At 43.0% G+C, this 18,595-nt stretch overlaps 1 protein-coding gene across 1 annotated transcript; it reads left to right on the forward strand.

Moving 5' to 3' along the window:
- The first annotated feature begins 3,568 nt into the window (after positions 1–3,568).
- LOC308187557 (beta-1,4-galactosyltransferase 3-like) lies at positions 3,569–18,154 on the forward strand. Its single transcript, XM_080575658.1, has 6 exons — positions 3,569–4,032; positions 11,220–11,455; positions 12,348–12,538; positions 13,167–13,289; positions 15,976–16,074; positions 16,942–18,154. The coding sequence occupies exons 1-6, from the start codon at positions 3,795–3,797 to the stop codon at positions 17,081–17,083; spliced, it is 1,029 nt and encodes a 342-aa protein (XP_080431784.1). The 5' UTR covers positions 3,569–3,794; the 3' UTR covers positions 17,084–18,154.
- The last annotated feature ends 441 nt before the right edge of the window (positions 18,155–18,595 follow it).

Raw genomic sequence — 18,595 nt, forward strand, 5'->3', positions numbered from 1 at the left:
CAGGTGTCAGCAAACATTGATCCAATGTCATGCACCCATTTGGCCTGTTTGCTCTCTGAAAAGCCTCTCCCAAATGGTTCCGGAGGCCATGAAACCTCCCAAGAGATGTTTTTCAACTTTTTCCTTCTTCCTGGAGGATGAAGCAGTTGCTTAGGACAGGAAGCAATGGGAAGCAGGCATGGGTAAGCAGGTTGCTCTCACTGATTTACTCTGTCATTTGGACAAGGCACCTCACATCAGCTATCTGTAACTTTGATGCTTTTTGTGTGTTTTTTGTTTTTATTACAACGAGGGACCTACCTCTCACAAACATGGAAACACTTTTAGGAATATTCTGAGGAAGCATCACAAAAAATTTAGCATACTGGAGTACAAGCAAAATCCGCAGCTGCTTATATAATAAAAAATCCTGTTCACAAAGGTTTTGCTTAAAGTGCAACGTGGCATGTACAAGCAAAATGTCCCGTGAAAGGCTGAGAAAGAACTGTGGTGGCCAAAGGCCTCTGAAATGTCCACCCTACTAGAAAAAACTGCCACTCCCCCAAAACAGAGGGACAGCCCTGCTTGTCAGTGGTGGCTGAAAGCCTCTGCAGTGCCTTCACAAGGATTAATGCTGCTTTCCTTGAAGAAAAAAAAAAAAAACTGGGGATCAGGGAAGGCAGTGGACAAGAACCACTGACCGACACTGTCAGAGCACCCTGCTTGGTATCGTTCTGTCACACCAGTACAAGTTCTTCCCCTTCTTGAGCCCTGCATTTTCAAGGCTAAGCTTCCTAGCCACACAGCTACATTTTCAGCCAGGAACTGGTGCAGATCCCTGGAGTTAAGGAAGGGAGAAAGAGGAGGAAAAGAAAGAGCAAGAAATGAATCGTGTTAAATGGTGAGGTACTTCTCTCAGTCCCTCATCACATTCAGGACTGATTGGAGGTGAAATTATACTTGGAGGGAGGGGAAGCCCCTTCCCCTGGGACATCTAGAGGCTCCTGCACAAACTTAATTTCAAGCTCTGTTGAAGATGGTGTTTGTCTTTTTTTATTTTCCTATGCATTCATTTAATTTCTCAAGCAGACGTGAAAATGAGAAAGGCAGACCTTTGACTGCCAAGACAGCCCCGTTCCTGCACCTTACAGATCCAGTCTCACATTGTTTTCCTCCATCACTGCCCTCAATACATCTGCGCACAGGGGTTGCTAAAATGCTTGCCATCTCCCTTTCATGCTTCAGTGGAGACAGGTTGGTTTGTTGGTGGTTTTTTTTTTGTTGGTGGTGGTGGTTTTTTTTTTCATTTAAGCAATCCAATTCATTTTTAATTCAAATCCCCCCCCCCCCCCCCGGCATTCTACGGCAGGGGAAAAAAATAGGAGTGCAGTGACCTTGAAAAAGCTTGGGCTTGCTGGCACCACCAAGTTCTGATCTACATGCAGCTCTCCAGTCCACACTTGCTCTTTTGTGGGAAAAAAAAAGGCTTGTGGTGGTTTCTGATCCACCCATTTTGGTGACAATGGGAGAAGGGGAATGAGAAGGATCATGATTCTTGCATTTGGTTTTGGAAGGATCTTGAAGGAAATGTTCCTGGAGCTTCAGCTCTCCCAGCCAGCACAGAAGCACATGCTGTTTGGCTCCCTCTGTGCACAGTTGATCTGGCTAGTTATATGTTAGTTTCCCATGAAACTAGCATATATATGCACATAGGCTGAACTGAGGTTTGGAGCAGGCTGTTGCCTTTCCAGCTGACCTTGTGCCCCAGAACAGGCACGAGGTGACAATTTTTACACCTGACTGCCAGAAAGTTAGCAGAGCTGCTGGTGCAGATCAGCTCCAGCATGTCTGGCTTCTCCATGCTTCAGAAATGGATGCAAGCAGACAAGCCTTGCCCAAATTCTTCCTACACCATTACTTCCCACTGTGACCCAAGGGAGGATTGCAAGCGAAGTGTAAATTCAGGCAGTACTAGCTCCTAAAACAATTACTGCCAGCAATCCCATGTCACAGCACTAAAATCTTGGTTCCTATGCGTGTTTTAGACACAGGGGTTCCCCTGTGATGGACGCAGAGATTAATTCTTTCCCGTCCATGGCTTTGTACTCACTGCAGCTTTCAGAAGAACAGAGATCATCACTTTGTTTTATGAACATGAAGACAAGCAGGGTGTGTTTGCCATGGTAATGGAGAGAATGCTGCAGGAAGAACGCAAAGGGTAGAGCTTCAAAGCAGTGTGCAAGAAAAGCAGACTTTGCTGCAGGATTGGGTAGGTTTCAATAAAAACAGACAGTCTCAGACTGTCTAAACACTCTCTAAACAACAAAACCGCAACAAATTATTTAAAATTAAATGTGAAATGGCAATAGTTTACATCCAGGTCTCATGTAGTAACAGGTTGTTCTGTCCAGCAGAATAAATGAGATCAAGTCTCTTTTAGATGTGTCCCCCTACATCCCTCCATTCAGCTCTGAAGCAGGAGTACTCCCAACATACACGGTACCACCCTCTAACCCCATCTTTTTCCCATGCCACCTCCTGTTAGCAGCTGCTTTGCCTGGTTTGGAGCCACGCGTGCTGACTGATGAGCCAGCACATGGGACAGCTTTGTCTTGGAATGGGACGGGAGGCCGAGCTGAGGGGGCCTGCCCCTTCTTGCAGGGGCAAATTTTGTTTTTTACTACTTTCCCCAGTGCAAATCCTGCCACTGCCTTTTCCTAGACAGCGTCTTACAGAAGACTTATTTTTCTCTGTCAAACTTAAGTGAAAATGGACAACACATTACAAATCCATTATCAGAGAAGGCAGAATGACTGACAGCACAATCACACATGCCCCATTTCATTAAGAAAACAAACAGAAAAGAGGGGGATGTAAAAGCCAAAGTTTCTATAGGCAGTGAGGCAATGAAAAGAGGTCCCTCACTGTGGAGTCTATGCAAGTAAAATGCTTCTGTAGTCTCCTGAGATGCAGGTAGAGAGCTGTGTTATTTATTTCAGTTGATCTAATCTTGCTCAATTCAGCCATTTAGTCAGGACAGTGACTGTGCGCTGGAAGTGCAGAAGAGCTTTCCCTGTCCCCACCTGTGAGGGAAACTCGGCCATGTCAGGCATGACTTCTGTCTCTTCCAAAAATCCTGAAAAACACCATGACCAGAAACAGCTACTTCAACTCCCCTTTTCCACACACTGCACACACCATCACCTTTCCCTAATAAATCAATATGATTAAAAAAAAAAAAAAAACACGTTTATTGTACCATCAGACTGTTTCATGTACCACCAGGCTAACTACTCCAAGGAAGTTTTAACTAATGAAAGCCAATATTACAGTATTTTCAGCATTTTCATGGAATTTTAATTTCTACCCAAAAGCTGCTCGACAGGAATCATGCACAAAGTACCTCGTAAATAAAAAATAAATAAATGACTTGTGACAGCCCGACACACTAGCGGGCTCCCCTCCGCCCCACAGCACCGTTACCCCTCAGGGCACCACGGCCGCGCTGGGGGGAGGGGCGGGGACTACATCTCCCAGCATTCCTCGCGGCGGCGAAGCACAGGCGGGCACGGCCCTTTCCCGCGTTGCATGCTGGGAGCTGTAGTTTCACGGGAAGGGCGGGGGCACGTTAAATGGCGGCCGCCCCCTCCTTCCCCTCCTCAGAGCGGTCGTTGGGGGCTCGGAGCGGGGCTGCGGTGGGCCGCGGGCGGCCGCTCCCCTCCTGGCGGTGTCGGCAGCGGGAAGGGGTGGGATCGGCCGTGAGGCAGAGCCAAGCGCCGCCTCGGGAGGTGCCGGTGTGAGGGGGTGCGAGAGCCATGTCCCTGCCTCGCGTCGAAAACTCCTGCTTTCTGCTCCTCCTCCTCGCCTTCCAGGCGCTCTTCATCCTCATCCTGTACCGAGGGGGCCCCGCCGGGGTGTTCCGCGGGCTGTCGGGCTCGCCTCAGGTGCCGGACTTCTCCAAGCCCCACGACGTGTACGCCAACCTCAGCCTGCTCGCCCGCCGCCCCGCCGAGGATGCTCTGCCCTACTGCTCGGCCCGGTCACCGCTGCTGGGTACGTACCGACTGCTGCCGCCCGGGTGCTTCGCAGCAGTGAGCGCTTCGTGAAGATAAAGTGCATGTTTTTCAAGCGTTTCTGCGTTAAAAGTGCTGTACTCGCACTGACAAAACTTTACAGTGTCAATTAGCTCATTTTCATCGGTTTCACTAGGTAAAGTATTTCAGTGATTGGCAAGCTTCCCATACTAAGGATTTGGTTAGAAGTTGTGTAGGGAAACGAGTGAAACCAAAGCACAACGTTAATACCAAGCTAATAAAGCTTTCCTCTTCTTCCCTTACCCCCCCCCCCAAGCTTGGTCATCCTATATGAAGCATGCCAACAGTTGTGCTTTGGGATTTTGATCTCTGTGCTCGCTGACTCACTCCTGGTTTCTTTATTTCAGCCTTATGTCAAACCTGTAATTCAATATACATTGGCGTTAGCTTTAAGTATTCTAAATATTTAAAGAGAATGTGTCTTGGCACCTTGCTCTTACTGGTGATTGTCTTGGCCCGTGATTATGTGCCATTTAGACCTAAAAACTCCTCCATTAGGCTTAAAAGTCTAAAGATTGTATCCAACTTGCAGCAGGTCAGAGCTGATCCTCGAGGCAGCATGAACTCAGCTGTTGCACTGCTGAAACAGCTCAGAAACTTTGAGTGGATGCAAAGTCAAAACCCTAAAGCAAGTCTGGTGGTGAAGTGGCACGTCTCTGGGATTAGTGGAGCACATCTACCCAGGCAGCTGAGCACGGCTGAGTTCTGTAAGCGTGCACATGCAGTTGGTTTGGCTATTTCTGCTTCTGAGTCTACAACACAGTAAGCTACTCTTGTCTGTTTATCTGTACTGTTCTGGTTTCTGTGATTTTAGGTCCTGCGTGTCAGTAGTTGTGAAGTGCTCCTAAGTTGTGCTGGTGTTCTAGGAAAGCAGCTGACTGCAAATGGAGCCCAGAGAGAGCAAAGTGGCTGGCCTTGGTTTTGGTTCACAGGTGCAAGTATTGTGGGAAACTGTGGCTCCGTTTCCTCCTGTGTCAAGTTGTTTACTTAGGTTAAAGAGCTTTGCTGGGGTGCTCCAGATGAGCCTTTTTAGACTCTTCAATCCTCATAAGGATGCATGTTCTTTCACAGAGTTTTCTTCCCTCCTCTCGCTGAAGTTCAATGAAATCCATGCAGTATGTATGATGAAGTTGTATAACTTTTGGGTATGTGCTTCAGTACTTCTCTTGGAAACAGCTCTGCTATGTTACTGAAATACTGAGAGTACAGAGCCTCTTTGCACAAGTGCTAGTTGTAATGGTGTCTTAGTGTAGTCTCAGTTCACCTCTAACCAGAACCCATCAGTTGTTTTGGGAAGCTACAATTCTGTGTTTCAGACTCATTTGTTTTACTTGAAAGCACAGCAGAAATGTACTTGGACCTTGCAAAAAAAAAAGTGTGATACTGTGCAGCTCGTCTGCAAACAATCAGATAAGCAAGAGTAGTGATGATGCACGTGGAAGAGGCACATGCAAAGTAAAACTACATTAAAGTAACTGTTGCTTTCAAAGCTATGAAATCTTAAGACCTCTTCTACCCATCTCTGGGAGGGTTAAGAAGAGGGTGGGTTGGCCTGCATGAGCTAAGATGAAAACAATGCTAGTTACAGATGGAAGCAAATGGTAAAGTTGACTAAGAGAAAAAATGAGGCAAAGTGACTGTGGAAGTTTTTACTAAGTTTTGCAGAAATTTTACTATCTCCAAAAGTTAGAATTCAGCATATGAAGACCATTGCTGTGAAATAAGCCTTTGGAGCACTGATACAGTTCCAGCTTAAGAAAACCAAACATTCTGCTACTACTAGGTGACATTACCTTTTAAATACAAGAAATAAGATATTCCTTCTGTTATTGGTATATGCCAGACTCTTCTGAGGTTGTTTGTTCTTTTTCCTTCTAAAAACATGTGCTGCTCTGCGAGGTGCTTGCCCTTTATTCATATGTGCCCATCACATACAAAACAGATGTATAAATACTTTACAACTGTCTTGATTGGCTGTTACCGTCACTCCTGGGACTGATCTCTCTTGGAAACATTACATCAGAGAAAACGATTAATATTAATTTCATAAACCCATTAAATGAGATTTCAAATCAATTCTTGTGGACTCCAGTCTGCAATTCAGAGCTGGTAATAATTCACCATGTCCACTCCAAAACATGTTAAAGTAACTGGAAGAATGCCAAATGGCATAAATGTTTCCTGGATCAGGGCTTTTATGAAGTGCAGTGCTTTCCCCACTTATGTATACAGTAGATCATTTAACTAATCGCTTGAACAGAAGATCAGATTGCAGCTCCATCTGTCTTTTTTCAGCTACCTGAATCCATTTCCAGGGCAGCGGAGTAAGAATTAACTGAAAATGTAATTGCTTAACATCTCTGCCTGGGAAGAAGATCTGGACTTAGCTTTTTAACGCTTAGTGGTGCCCATTGACCCTTTTGTGGTCCATAACTCGAAAAGCATTGTACTGGATACTCAATGTCTTCATTAATATTGTGACTATGTTACTTCAGTTCCTTTGAAGCTTCTGTACAAATAACCAGTTACCTGTTTCCACTTTTGTTTTTGGAAAAAGCAAGGTATTCTTATGCTCGAGTTGCTCTTACTCAAACTTAACTGAGTAGCATTTAAACTCAAAATTTGGTGTTCTCACACTGCGTGTGAGATGTGTTGTTTCTGTCAGTTCATCGTTTCCTCTTACCAGGAAAAAGCTTGATGGCAGATGGTTCTGATTTCGTTTTTTTGGAGGGGTACCATACTTCATGCATGGTGTGTGCTGAACGAGTTAACTTGGCTCTTGAAGCCTTAATAGTTCCATGTTCCATCTGTAACTCTGATTTTTTTTTAAATACTGTCATGCAGTGGAAGAACTTTTTCAGGCCCTTCCTGTAGCAGTTATTCCTTTTTACTCCTGTCATAACCTTTTCATGAGCATGACCATCTGTTGTGGCAATGAGCTGTTCCCGCTGCGTTTTGTAATGCGTGCTCTCCCACTAGAGCTTCTCTCTTCTTAAAAGGGAAGTGAAAAGGTAATAATGCTGAGATTTATCTTTAGCTGCTGTTGAGGCAGCCTCATGTTCTGTCATTGGAAATTGATGCTTAAATTAAGGCTGTCAGTCTGCTTTTTATTTTTTTTTTCCATCCAGGTAGTGGCAGAATTATACAATATGACTACAGTAATGTACTGTGTGCTGCTGCACTTCTTCACTGATATATTTATCCATGCTTCTGTTACAGCTTGTTTAGCTTGTGCAAGCTTTACTTCTTGAACTCAACTATTAAAGCTGCTTATTCTGAATTAAATGTATAGCAAGACGGTGTTTAGAAGTCATGTAGTACCTTTCTTAAGGTGGAATAGATCTGGTCACAATTAATGGGTCCCCTGATATTCAGATGTGTTGCCTAGGAAGTAAAACAAGCAGTGAGTATGCAGTCACAGGCACCAGCTAACAATATGGGCAGGGACTTGTATTTATTTTTCTGTGCACTGAGGTTTCATATCAATTAAACACTCTCCCTGTGGTGATGCAGACACAGAAGGAGCTAAGGAACCAGGCTGTGGGGAAAACTGACTGGACATATCAAGGGGTTGATCTTGTACCTTGTCTGAGTTGGGACGCTGTGCTTTCTAGCACAGCCAAGGTGTTTTTTGTCCTTTCCCTAAAACAAGCTTCAGCTGTTCTATTTTTCCCTACTTGGGCCAGCCTGCAACTGTTCTGTTCACGTGTGGGATTAATTGGATTACAGTGCAGTAGCTGTTTGTTAGTTGAAATTGGACAGGAAGGAGACCAGAGAGCCAGAACTTTGTTTACAGCCAAGGTGTAGGGCAGCCAGAGGTTTGGGGGATATGTCACAGGCTTTAACTTTTTGGTTGTTTTTTGCCTGACATATGCTGAGTTTCTGAGCTGAGTTTTTTAAGGTATAGAGCCAGGCAGCTCAGGAGAAGATGACATCTGGAAAAAAATGATAAATTCAGGTGTTATCCTCATGAATTATATGTTTGTGTATGGAAGGAGATGACAGGAGCGAAGATCATGCATGTTATCTTACGCCTCCCCTTGTGTCTAAATTCAGATTTAATTTTGGAATTTAAGGATTATTGCTACAGAATCTTACTCTGTAATGCAAATAGCCTGGATTGTATTAGGGAAAACAAAAACATGCCTTTGTGGGAGAACAAAAGGGATTAATTCCTTTTTTTATGTTTTCCTGGGAGCAATGATCTGTAGATGAAATCCAATCTGAAGATAACGTTTCTTCAGCAAGCTCCAGTTGTCATCAAATTGGTGGTTAACGGTGCTTTAGTTAAAAGAACTGATAATCAGGGAGTTCATAAATCTGAAAAGCAACATAAATTACAGGTTTAAAACTGTGTTGGACTGAAATGCGGTGGCCTTTAAAGGCAGCACAGGGAACTGTCTGCCTAAAAGTAATAATAAATGTGACCTAGACTCATGAACCCACAGCGTGATTCTCTGAAGAACTACTCTTCAGCTTCAGATGGGCAAGTACAGCAGCGTCCTCCAGTCTCCTGCGTAGGGTAACATAGCCAAAATGGAATTGCCTATGAGTTTTGGGGGAATTTAGGGAATCCTTCCTGAAGGAAGGATTTACAAGCGAAGTGTAAGAGTCAGTGCCTGCAAGATCTTGCTGACAAACAAAATGAAACAGCAAAAACTATAAAGTGGGATTCACAAAGGCTAATCCCCTAACCCTTTTTTGACTGTGCAAGGAATGGGATCAGTGGCTGTTCCTATTGATCTTCAGGAAATGCTCTTACACCTGCTCCTTTAGAAGGAAAAGGAGACTGATACTGACTATAGGTTTGCCTGTCAGAGATGTGAGGCATACCAACTTTGGGCTCTGCTTCAGCCCAAGTTACTCCCAAGTTACTCCCAAGTTACTCCCAAGTTACTCCCAAGTTACTCCCAAGTTACTCCCAAGTTACTCCCAAGTTACTCCCAAGTTACTCCCAAGTTACTCCCAAGTTACTCCCAAGTTACTCCCAAGTTACTCCCAAGTTACTCCCAAGTTACTCCCAAGTTACTCCCAAGTTACTCCCAAGTTACTCCCAAGTTACTCCCAAGTTACTCCCAAGTTACTCCCAAGTTACTCCCAAGTTACTCCCAAGTTACTCCCAAGTTACTCCCAAGTTACTCCCAAGTTACTCCCAAGTTACTCCCAAGTTACTCCCAAGTTACTCCCAAGTTACTCCCAAGTTACTCCCAAGTTACTCCCAAGTTACTCCCAAGTTACTCCCAAGTTACTCCCAAGTTACTCCCAAGTTACTCCCAAGTTACTCCCAAGTTACTCCCAAGTTACTCCCAAGTTACTCCCAAGTTACTCCCAAGTTACTCCCAAGTTACTCCCAAGTTACTCCCAAGTTACTCCCAAGTTACTCCCAAGTTACTCCCAAGTTACTCCCAGAGTCTTGCACAAAAAACAACCAGCCAGTGGAGGGGTGCTGCTTCCTCTCCATCAGTTAGACAGGATGTGGGTGAACGCAGGTTCAGTTCTTCTCTTTGTCAGATTTGTAGCAGAGGCTTGCACGTAGGATGGGCTGGAAGAAATGCCTTGTGGGCTCACCTGCTTAAATATGCATTAGACTTAAGACAAACCCGTACGTTTCCCTGCTGAAATGAAAGCTACTAAACACCAGGCCTAAATACTTACTCTTTCTCTCCCAGGCTTCATTATCAGACGTTTCAAGAGAGGATAATTTATTTCAGTGCTGAAGAGGGAGTCTGGCTTAGAAGATACCGAAAGCTCACTTCAAAACAGTCACAGGATTAACTATGAGCTTGGAAGAGAAAGAGAGTCTTATTTATAGCTGTAAAAATAAAAAAGTAACTTGTCTCACAGGCTTCTGGAGTAAAAAGTATTTTGTCTTTGAGTAGCATGACTTGCAGAGGATTGTTGGGCCTACTTAAAACCATAATCTTGTGATTGTCAGATTTTAATTGCGATCTAGGTAAAAGGTTTCTTCCTAGCTTATTTAAATAATAGATTTAATCTTGTTTTTTCTGCATTTGTGCTTTATTTTCTTAGAGAAGATGACAGTGGTTGGAAACCACTAAGATACGCTGATTTGTGTGCAAATGTAACCTTTTTTTTTTTCCTAATTCTGGAGCCTTTTCTCACTACCCAGAAGAACAAGTATTGGAATAACCATAATATTTGTTTTGTTTTTCATATTGCTATAGTGCAAGACTTGTGTTAAAAAAGTGACTGATACTTAATATTGTTTTTTCTTTGTTGTCAAGCTTTTTCATTCTGAAGAATTCAGATGGAAATGCAGAGAAATGTGTATTTTCTAATTAGGTAAAAACTGCTGAACACACTGGATGTTTTGCATTTAAAACTGAGGTACTGAGTAGAGGAGCTATCGTACGTAGCTTATATTGCTGCCCCATGCATATTCCTGTGAATATGAAACATCTCCCTTCTTTCTCAGCTCTGCTGTCTGTTTCTCCTAAAATTTTGATAGGAAAGCGTGAATACAGCCCTTGTGGCGTGTGATTATAACATCAAATTGAACTTAAAACTTTTTTTTTTTTTTGAGATAAAGCTAACATTGCCTAAATGCCATTTGTATCTCCTAAATACTTTATATTCATCCAGACTTTAAACTATTTCCTCCCAACCTGCTGATTATCTTTTTGGATGTCTTTGTCCTCAAATCTACTCCGAAAGAGCCTCAGAAACTTTTTCCATATGGGCAACCAAAAGAAAAAGCCTGTCAAGAGATTTGTTTTCAACTGTACTCTTACAGGGAATACATTTATTCAAGGAGACCATCTAAGTAACACAAGACAGCTTTGCTTGTGCAGCAGGGAGCCAGCAGCAGGGAGCCAACACCAGGAAAAAGAGAAGCACAGGAGCCCGGTGAGCCCTGCTGGCTGTGACAGGATTCTGGGTGCCCCTCTGACAAGTAGCCTGATGGCGCCATGCTCCTCTGCGCAGAGCCCTAGTGAGGTGACTGGCCCGTGGGTGGTGCTGGAACTGGTCGCACAGGCACGTCTGCATGGTGGTGTTAACTGTTCTCTGCCAGGGCAGGGCTGGCGTCTTCAGCAGTAACCATTTGCAACTCATCCAGTGTTTTTAAATGAAAGTTGAGAAGCATTTGTGAGCTTGCTTTTTTTTTTTTTCTGTCTCTCCTTACAGTTGGTCCGTTAATCATCTCCTTCAGGGTGCTCCCTAGTGAAAGAATGATCATCAAAAAAAATCCTTTCGTTCAGTCTGGAGGCCTCTACAGACCACCTCACTGCCTGGCCCGCTACAAATCAGCCATCCTTGTAGCATACAGCAACCAGGAGAAGTACCTTCACCATCTTCTTTACTATATTCATCCTTTCTTGCAGCGCCAGCAGCTCAGTTACAGAATCTACTTGATTCAGCAGGTAAACCTAAATCAGATCTGCCTGGTGGGGGGGCTGAGCTTTCCAGTTAAGGGTTAGGTTCTGAGCAAGAAATGTGAATCTTGTAACATGAAGTACCTTTTTATGCCTGGATCGAGCAGGTCAGTTATATGCCATCGTACCTCCATGGCTACTGCTGGTTGAAATACCTTACCACTTGTCAAGATCATTGTTCTGCTATTGATTTGTTGTGCTTTTTTTAGTTCCAGAGGGATACAGCTGTCATTAAGCGGTAACTTGTATTTTCAGCAGTTCAAGAGTTGAATGTGGGTTGTCTGTCAGTGACTTGTCAGTATAGCTACTGAATAAAACTGTTAAGACTAAATGCTAGACTCAAATCAGATATTTTTAGACTGCATTAAGTGAAAACATCTGGCTTGACCTTGCTGTGTGTCAGCCTATGCAGGGCAAACAGCCATGACTTAGCTGATGGGGGACTGGTGTTGCAAAAGATCAGTGGAGAGAGGGACAGTTCTGGGTTCATTAATTGAAACTGATAGCTGAGTAGGGGAGAAAGGAAGCTTTTTGTTTGTGACAGGGATCTGTTTTCTTATTCCTAAGCTTTAGGAAGCAGTAGTCAGGACAGAAGTGTTGATGTGCGTGCACAGACCTGAGGATTGACTTACCTGGTCTCTTAAAAGTCTGTCTTCTTCGTATGCCAGTGGTGTATGGCCCCTTACACATCACAATTCCTGAGAATATCTTGAAGAGAGGGAGTAAAACTTTCAGAGTCTAGGGATGAAATTTTCAGCCAGTGGTGGTACACTCCAGTGTTATTCAGTTGATAAGGCTTTTGCACTAACGTCAGTTTTAATCAAGCTATCCTCTTGTTGTCTTGGTGAAGCAACCTAGGGTGTGGTGTTTTTTTTTCCAGGTGGGGAATGGTACGTTTAACCGAGCAAAGTTACTTAATATTGGTGTCCGGGAAGCCCTGAAGGACGAAGACTGGGACTGCCTTCTTCTGCATGATGTGGACCTAGTACCTGAGAACGATTATAATCTCTACGTTTGTGACGAATACTATCCCAAACACATGGCTAGCGCCATCGATAAGTTTCATTACAAGTAAGTGCTTTGTTTTGCTTTGGGATGTTTGTATCCTAATGGGTTCTCTTTCCAGGTAGACAGCATGAATGTGGATAGAGAAAGATGCAACCTTTAAGAACTGGGAGGTTTATTTTTTGTTTTTGCAATAGTGGCTTCCCCAGGAAGGGGTATGGCTGACCTAAGCCATGTAACATGAACAGTTCTGTGCATGTATTTCCCTGTTCCACTGTCAGCTTAGCTTGGCAAATAAAGGCAATCAGAAATCTGCCAGTTCTTTCCAGGATAAAAGCGTGGGGTGCGAGTTACAGGAGTACATGGATGATGCATGATACAATGTAGGTATTTGGAACTAACTTGAAGTTAATTTTAAAACCAGCTTTACCTTGACCTACTCAGGGGGAGGGAGGGGCAGGAATTACGCTGATTTTGCTGCTTTAGGTTTCAGTAAATAACGAGTGTGTCTTAATTCTGGGCTTAAAACTTTCAGTGGGGGTACTTTTAAGCTAGCCACTCTGCATCCATCTGCTTCTACAAATAATCTGTAAGGGATGAGATTAATGTCTGTGACTTGCATTGTGCTATTTGCTTGTGAAGGACTGGTTATTAGCCTTCAATATTGATCCTTTTTTTCCCCTTCTCTTTTTAGTCTTCCATATAAGTCCTTTTTTGGGGGTGTATCTGCTTTGACTCCAGAGCACTACATGAAGATGAATGGGTTTCCAAACACATACTGGGGCAGTGGTGGTGAAAACGACGACATCGCTACAAGGTACTGATGCACAGGACAGGCTAAAAACAGAACCCAGATGTCGAGTGAAACATATAGCATTATTCTAAGAAAGAACTAAGATGTGGCTCCTTAGCATGCTTGCAGCATCATTGTAATCCGAATGCTATTGGCATTGGGCATGATGGCTGTCAGAAAATGCTCAGTATCTATGACTAATTATTGTGCAATGGGAAGACAAAGCTTTCCTCAGACACTGGGGGGGTAAAACATCCTAGTGCCTTCGCTTGCTCAGGATTGCTTCCAAGGGGTTGTAACTGCCTGTAGTTGACAAGTGATTTCATTGACATGAACAGCCCCAAGGAGAGGAGTCTATGAACCACCCTGATTTTTCTCTTTATTTATCAGTTCCCAAACAGTTGCCAACCTAGGTTGCTTTAAATACTATCTAGTCACCAGTACTTGGAATTAAGGAACACAAGGAATTCTGATTTCTGTGCTGAGCAATGGAGAAGTCTGTGTACCACTGAGTCAGTGACAGCAAGATCTGACAGGATTTTTTTTTCTTGTATGGTGGTTGCCATGGCAGCAGCATGCTATGGAAGTGAATACAATGAGTTTAGTTTCAAGTACTTTGCCTCATGCAAATTCGTCAAGTACAAAATCATCGCTTGTATCTTCTTTATTAACCGCTGTAGTTGCACTGTGCATCTTCATTGTTTTGCACTAAGGCAAGCTTATAGGGTGGTTTATAAGGCCATTATTGTCAGTTTAGTTTTACGCTTTGTTGGTCTTGAAAACTAACAAAATTACAGTTTTGGTGGAGTTTTCTGGTAGAAAACTGTAGGAGGCTTTACAAAGCATTTTTTTCTTCTGAGAATTGCAATCAGTTTGTTTAACACAGAAATCCTCGTTTTCCTTTCAGGGCAAGCTAGGTGAAATGGTGGATGATTGTTTAGAGATTCAGCACTTATTATGATAACAGAATGCCTAGAAAACAGATCTTTAAATTGACCATTACAGTGCTGGGTCTGTTCAGCTGTTCTCAGTACAGCTTCGGCCTCTAGTGTGATTTTCAAGTACCAGTGGTAAAGTCATCTCAATGCATGAGAGCACACTTCCCTGCAGAAGTGGCTCAAGGCAAGCAGGTTATGTAGATCCCAAAATAGCCCCCCTTCTTGAAGGGAAGTAAGCCTTGCATTGCTATTCTCACAAGTATAAGTTTTCAGAGAAACAGGGTTCTAGGTTTGTGGAATCCATAGACCGTGACTTAACTAATGCTTTATTTATCTGCTGAAGTCTCATCTTGGAAAAGCTAGAACTGAGATGGCTGGTTTTGGATAACCAGGTTGATAACCCTACTGGGACTGGATTTTAGGAGTGCTCAAGGACTTCTTAAGGTAGAGAAAAAATTAATCAGCATTTGGGCAGTGAAGTGTCCAGAAGTCCTGTATAAAGATTTCATGCTGGGATACTGCTCATTAAGACAACTAGCAAAAATAATAATAATTATGGCTGCTACTTACAGTTAGTGGACTCTGGTACTTAAATTAGTCCTAGTAAACATCAGGACTTTCATTAGAATAAAATGCTATTCTAACTGGAACTGCTGCTGTGTTAACATTATCAGCTACAGAGAAACCTGGGTTCCTAAAACAGTGAACGAATGCATTAAACTAAACCTCATGAAAGAGTTAATATTGCAACAAAGGTAGTTTAGTGTTTCTATTGTTTTGATTGAATGTGCAATAAGTCATGTTCAAAAAGCTGCCAAACTGAAATAAATGTCAGTCAATGAAATGTTGTAATCATTTGATATCTCCAGCCTAACAACTACTTTCAGTTCTGAAGCTTCTTCAGCTTTAGAACATTCCTGCTTCAGTGCAGCTTGCTGTTGTACTAGATCTCAACAGAAGGCAATCAAATGCTGCAAACATGCTGGTTAGATAACCTAAATTAGGCAAACATTCATTCTTACATTCACAGGAATTGTCTTTGCATAAGCAGTGCCCTATGATAACGAAGGCTCGCTAGGTCTAGCAGCATTACTGGCACTTTCTGTTGGTAAGCTAACAGATGCAGTCTGTAATGGATTGCTTAAAGTCACACAAAATGTAGTTTTTAGCAAGCTCTAATTTAGAATTCTGAAGCTTCAGATTGCCTTTTTTTCCCCTCAAACTGTCCTGCAGCTGACCAGGTCACAGTCGCTGTTCTGGTGTCTGTATGTAGCAATCTTTCTTGAAGACAGTGCTCTCATCAAGGCTATTTGCACCAGTGGCACTTCTTAAGAACAGACAACTTTATTCTGAAACTCAGGCCTGGGTTCTTTCAGAAAGGGCAAACTAGTTTCTTTTTTTCAAAGAAAAAAGTGATGGAGCTCTAGGCAGTAACAGCTCTGCTCTTACAAGGAAGTGAAAATAATGCTCACTTGTCAGATGCAGGGGAGTTGCTCTTGAATGCTCTGTATGCTGTTGTTTGTTCCTTACTTGCTAATCCTCTTTGTACCCTGTCAAAATACAGTGCAGCTGGGAGCATCCTAGCCTAAGCCTGGCCAGAACCTGCTGGAAAGGATGATTTGGCACTGTGTTAAACTCATTCCCTTCAGCTTTTGTATTTTACTTTGATTGCTTTAACATTGAACATCCTCTCTGCCTTGACCTTCCCCTATAGCTAAGCCTCAAAATTACATCCTTATACCTAAACAAACATTTCATTCTTCCTTTTAAAGGATCCAGTTAGCAGGCATGAAAGTTGTCCGGACCCCATCTCACCTTGGACGCTACAAAATGATGAACTACAACAAAGAGACAGAAGAGCCTTGGAGGAGGTAACTGTTTAGAGAGGGACAGGTGGGAAAGTGTTCCTTGCCTTGCAGCAGGCTGTTACCCTCATCTTCCTCAAAACATGAAGTAAGCCTCGTGTCACTGGTTATTTTCTGCTTTCATGCTGCTATTTAAAGAAAGCTCCCAGTCAGCTTCAACTGAACTGTACTGCTCACGTCTCTGCATTTGAAGGGTAAATGCATTTCTCCTACTTTCCTAATCAACATCAAATTATTCAGGGAATACCAGTTTCAAAAATGACACCGCAGTCCATCTTGTGAAGAGAGGTTTCTGTTTGAAGAGGCTCTTTGTTACAATTTCCAGAAAAACAAAACTTGCTTTACAGTCTGTGCAGACTCAGTGTGCCATTAAAATAAAAGAAAAAAATATTCCAGTTAGAGGAGGTGATTAGCATGGTAAAGGGTGTTGGGTCAAGTGTGGTGGAGGATTCTCACTGACAGTGCAGATTTCAGTCTGTCATCTTAAACTCAGGTTTCCATAACAACCCTGTCTTAAGTGTACTTACAGCAGCCTTTGTACACCGTTCCTGCAAGCCTCCTTGTTGCACTCGCAGGTCTCTGCTTGTTGCCAGGCTCTCATTTTTTTTGCAGAGCGTAGTTGCCACCCCACCAGTCTCCCTTTCTGATAAGGTTCCAGTCCAAATTGTCCTCATTTGTAACACTCAGCATGAAGTTCAGATCTGTTCAGCCTCCTCCTTCTCTAAGGAGAATTTCTGGGGGGCTTTGGCAGCTTTCATCTGCTAAACCCCTGCCCTCTGGAAGACTGTTTCTTCTGCTACCTCTATTTAAAGCATCAGCTGTAAACATCACCTTTGTTCTTTTATCTAACTGCAGCTATTCTTCCTTCTTCAGGCCTGCTTCCCGACACAACACTGGAAAAACATGGAAGGATGACGGAATGAATTCTTTAGAGTTCAAGCTTCTTTCTAGGACAAAGCATCCTCTTTATACCAACATCACCGTGGACATTGGATATGTTCCCCCATTTTCTTAAGAGAATGTGAACAAAAGTGGAGTTTGAGCTCACCACGGCAGCATGCTTATGGGCATTCAGCCTCTACCTCCTGTTCTAGTGCAGAGTCTGCAGTGCCTGAGACTAATCCTGTTGTCTTTCGTGCGTTTAACTTTTCTTCTGAGCATACAAGATTTAGAAGAAAAGGCTTCACAACTAGGGTGTGATAGCTACAAACAGGATCTGGCTTACTGTAGAAGTCCTTTAAAGCACTGTAAAACTACTGAGCCAAATCCACCTCTCATCCCTCAGCCTGTGGGGATTAAGGTCTCCTTGACAGTAAGCTGACCCAAGTTTTCTGGAACCTTTGTTCCATAGCTGGATAGCTCTGTCCTGCCGCTTACGCAAGTGGTAAGTGGGATTCAAGCCATTCTGTCAGCCAGTCCTCTGAAATGCTGTATTTTGAGAAAGAGAACTCAGTGTTGAAAGCTATTACAGTACTGTAAATACTTTTGTGAATTTGAGTAAAGTTGAGGTATATGTTTGGATCAAGATTTTCTAGCATATTTAGTAAGAGCTTAATAAAAGACAAAGTTGCCCTGAAATCAGATGAAAACAGAGCTTGAATTTGTGGTTGTCTGGCCAGATCAACAGTGTGCAAGTGTTTTTATTGTAGCTATAAGTAATTCACATTGAAAGAAACCTCAGGCTGTCACCTAGCCTAACTTCCTGCTCAGCACAGGGAAATTAATCTGGTATTTCAGCTGTTACTCAAACATTAATAATCTCTCAAGGTTTATCTGTCTCCAATATGAAAACAATTCTCAGAAATTAAATACTAGAGGAAAAAATTTAAGTAAAATCTGTCAACAGTGGAGCTGTGACCCTGGCAGGAATGCATTTGTACTTTCCTGACAGTAACACTGATAGTCTTCTCTACACCTTGCCCTTTTTGTAATCTTTATGTCAGTCAGTAAGTGTAAGATGGGATATTTTACCTTGTTATGTGTAGATATTACAGTCAAGTTCCTGTTCTCTGTTCACTGAAAAGCTCTATCTCGCTAACACCCAGGAATCTATTAAAGGCTCTGTTCTTCTCTACAGTTGGACTAATACATGTCAAACAGAAAGAATCCTTCTTCAGTACTATCAGAAGTTGCTTTTTGTCATGTAATTCTTACTATAGTTTCCTAAAAGCAGCTCTCCCAATGCTGGCTTTGCATCTGCCTGTAGGGGGCTGTCTGTACTTAAAACTAGCAGGCATAAACACAGATCTCATACAATAATGCAGTGCTCTAACCAGAGCATTAGCTGAAGTCCTACAGCATTCACACCAACCTTCTAGAAAAAAAAACCCAAATAGTAATGGCCTGGTAGCCATAGTAGTATGCATGCTGCTAACAGTGTGGCCTAAAGCATAGAAGAGGCAGGATGGACAGCAGTCTCTCTCCGTCTCTAATAGTTAACCAGTGCACTTCCTTCCAGATCTCTCCAGAATAATGCACAACCTGCAGGCTATTGCAGGATTAAATGAGACTTCATTCTGCCCCAGGA

This window comes from Anser brachyrhynchus (assembly GCF_964034855.1).
Source record: "Anser brachyrhynchus genome assembly, chromosome: 1".
Classification (NCBI taxonomy): Eukaryota; Metazoa; Chordata; class Aves; order Anseriformes; family Anatidae; genus Anser; species Anser brachyrhynchus.

Excerpts from the sequence above, each read along its gene's own strand:
- LOC308187557 (XM_080575658.1), top strand. The coding sequence starts at position 3,795 with ATGTCCCTGCCTCGCGTCGAAAACTCCTGCTTTCTGCTCCTCCTCCTC. Across the intron at positions 11,456-12,347 it reads GAATCTACTTGATTCAGCAG|GTGGGGAATGGTACGTTTAA; the intron begins GTAAACCTAAAT and ends TTTTTTTTCCAG. Across the intron at positions 12,539-13,166 it reads ATCGATAAGTTTCATTACAA|TCTTCCATATAAGTCCTTTT; the intron begins GTAAGTGCTTTG and ends TTCTCTTTTTAG.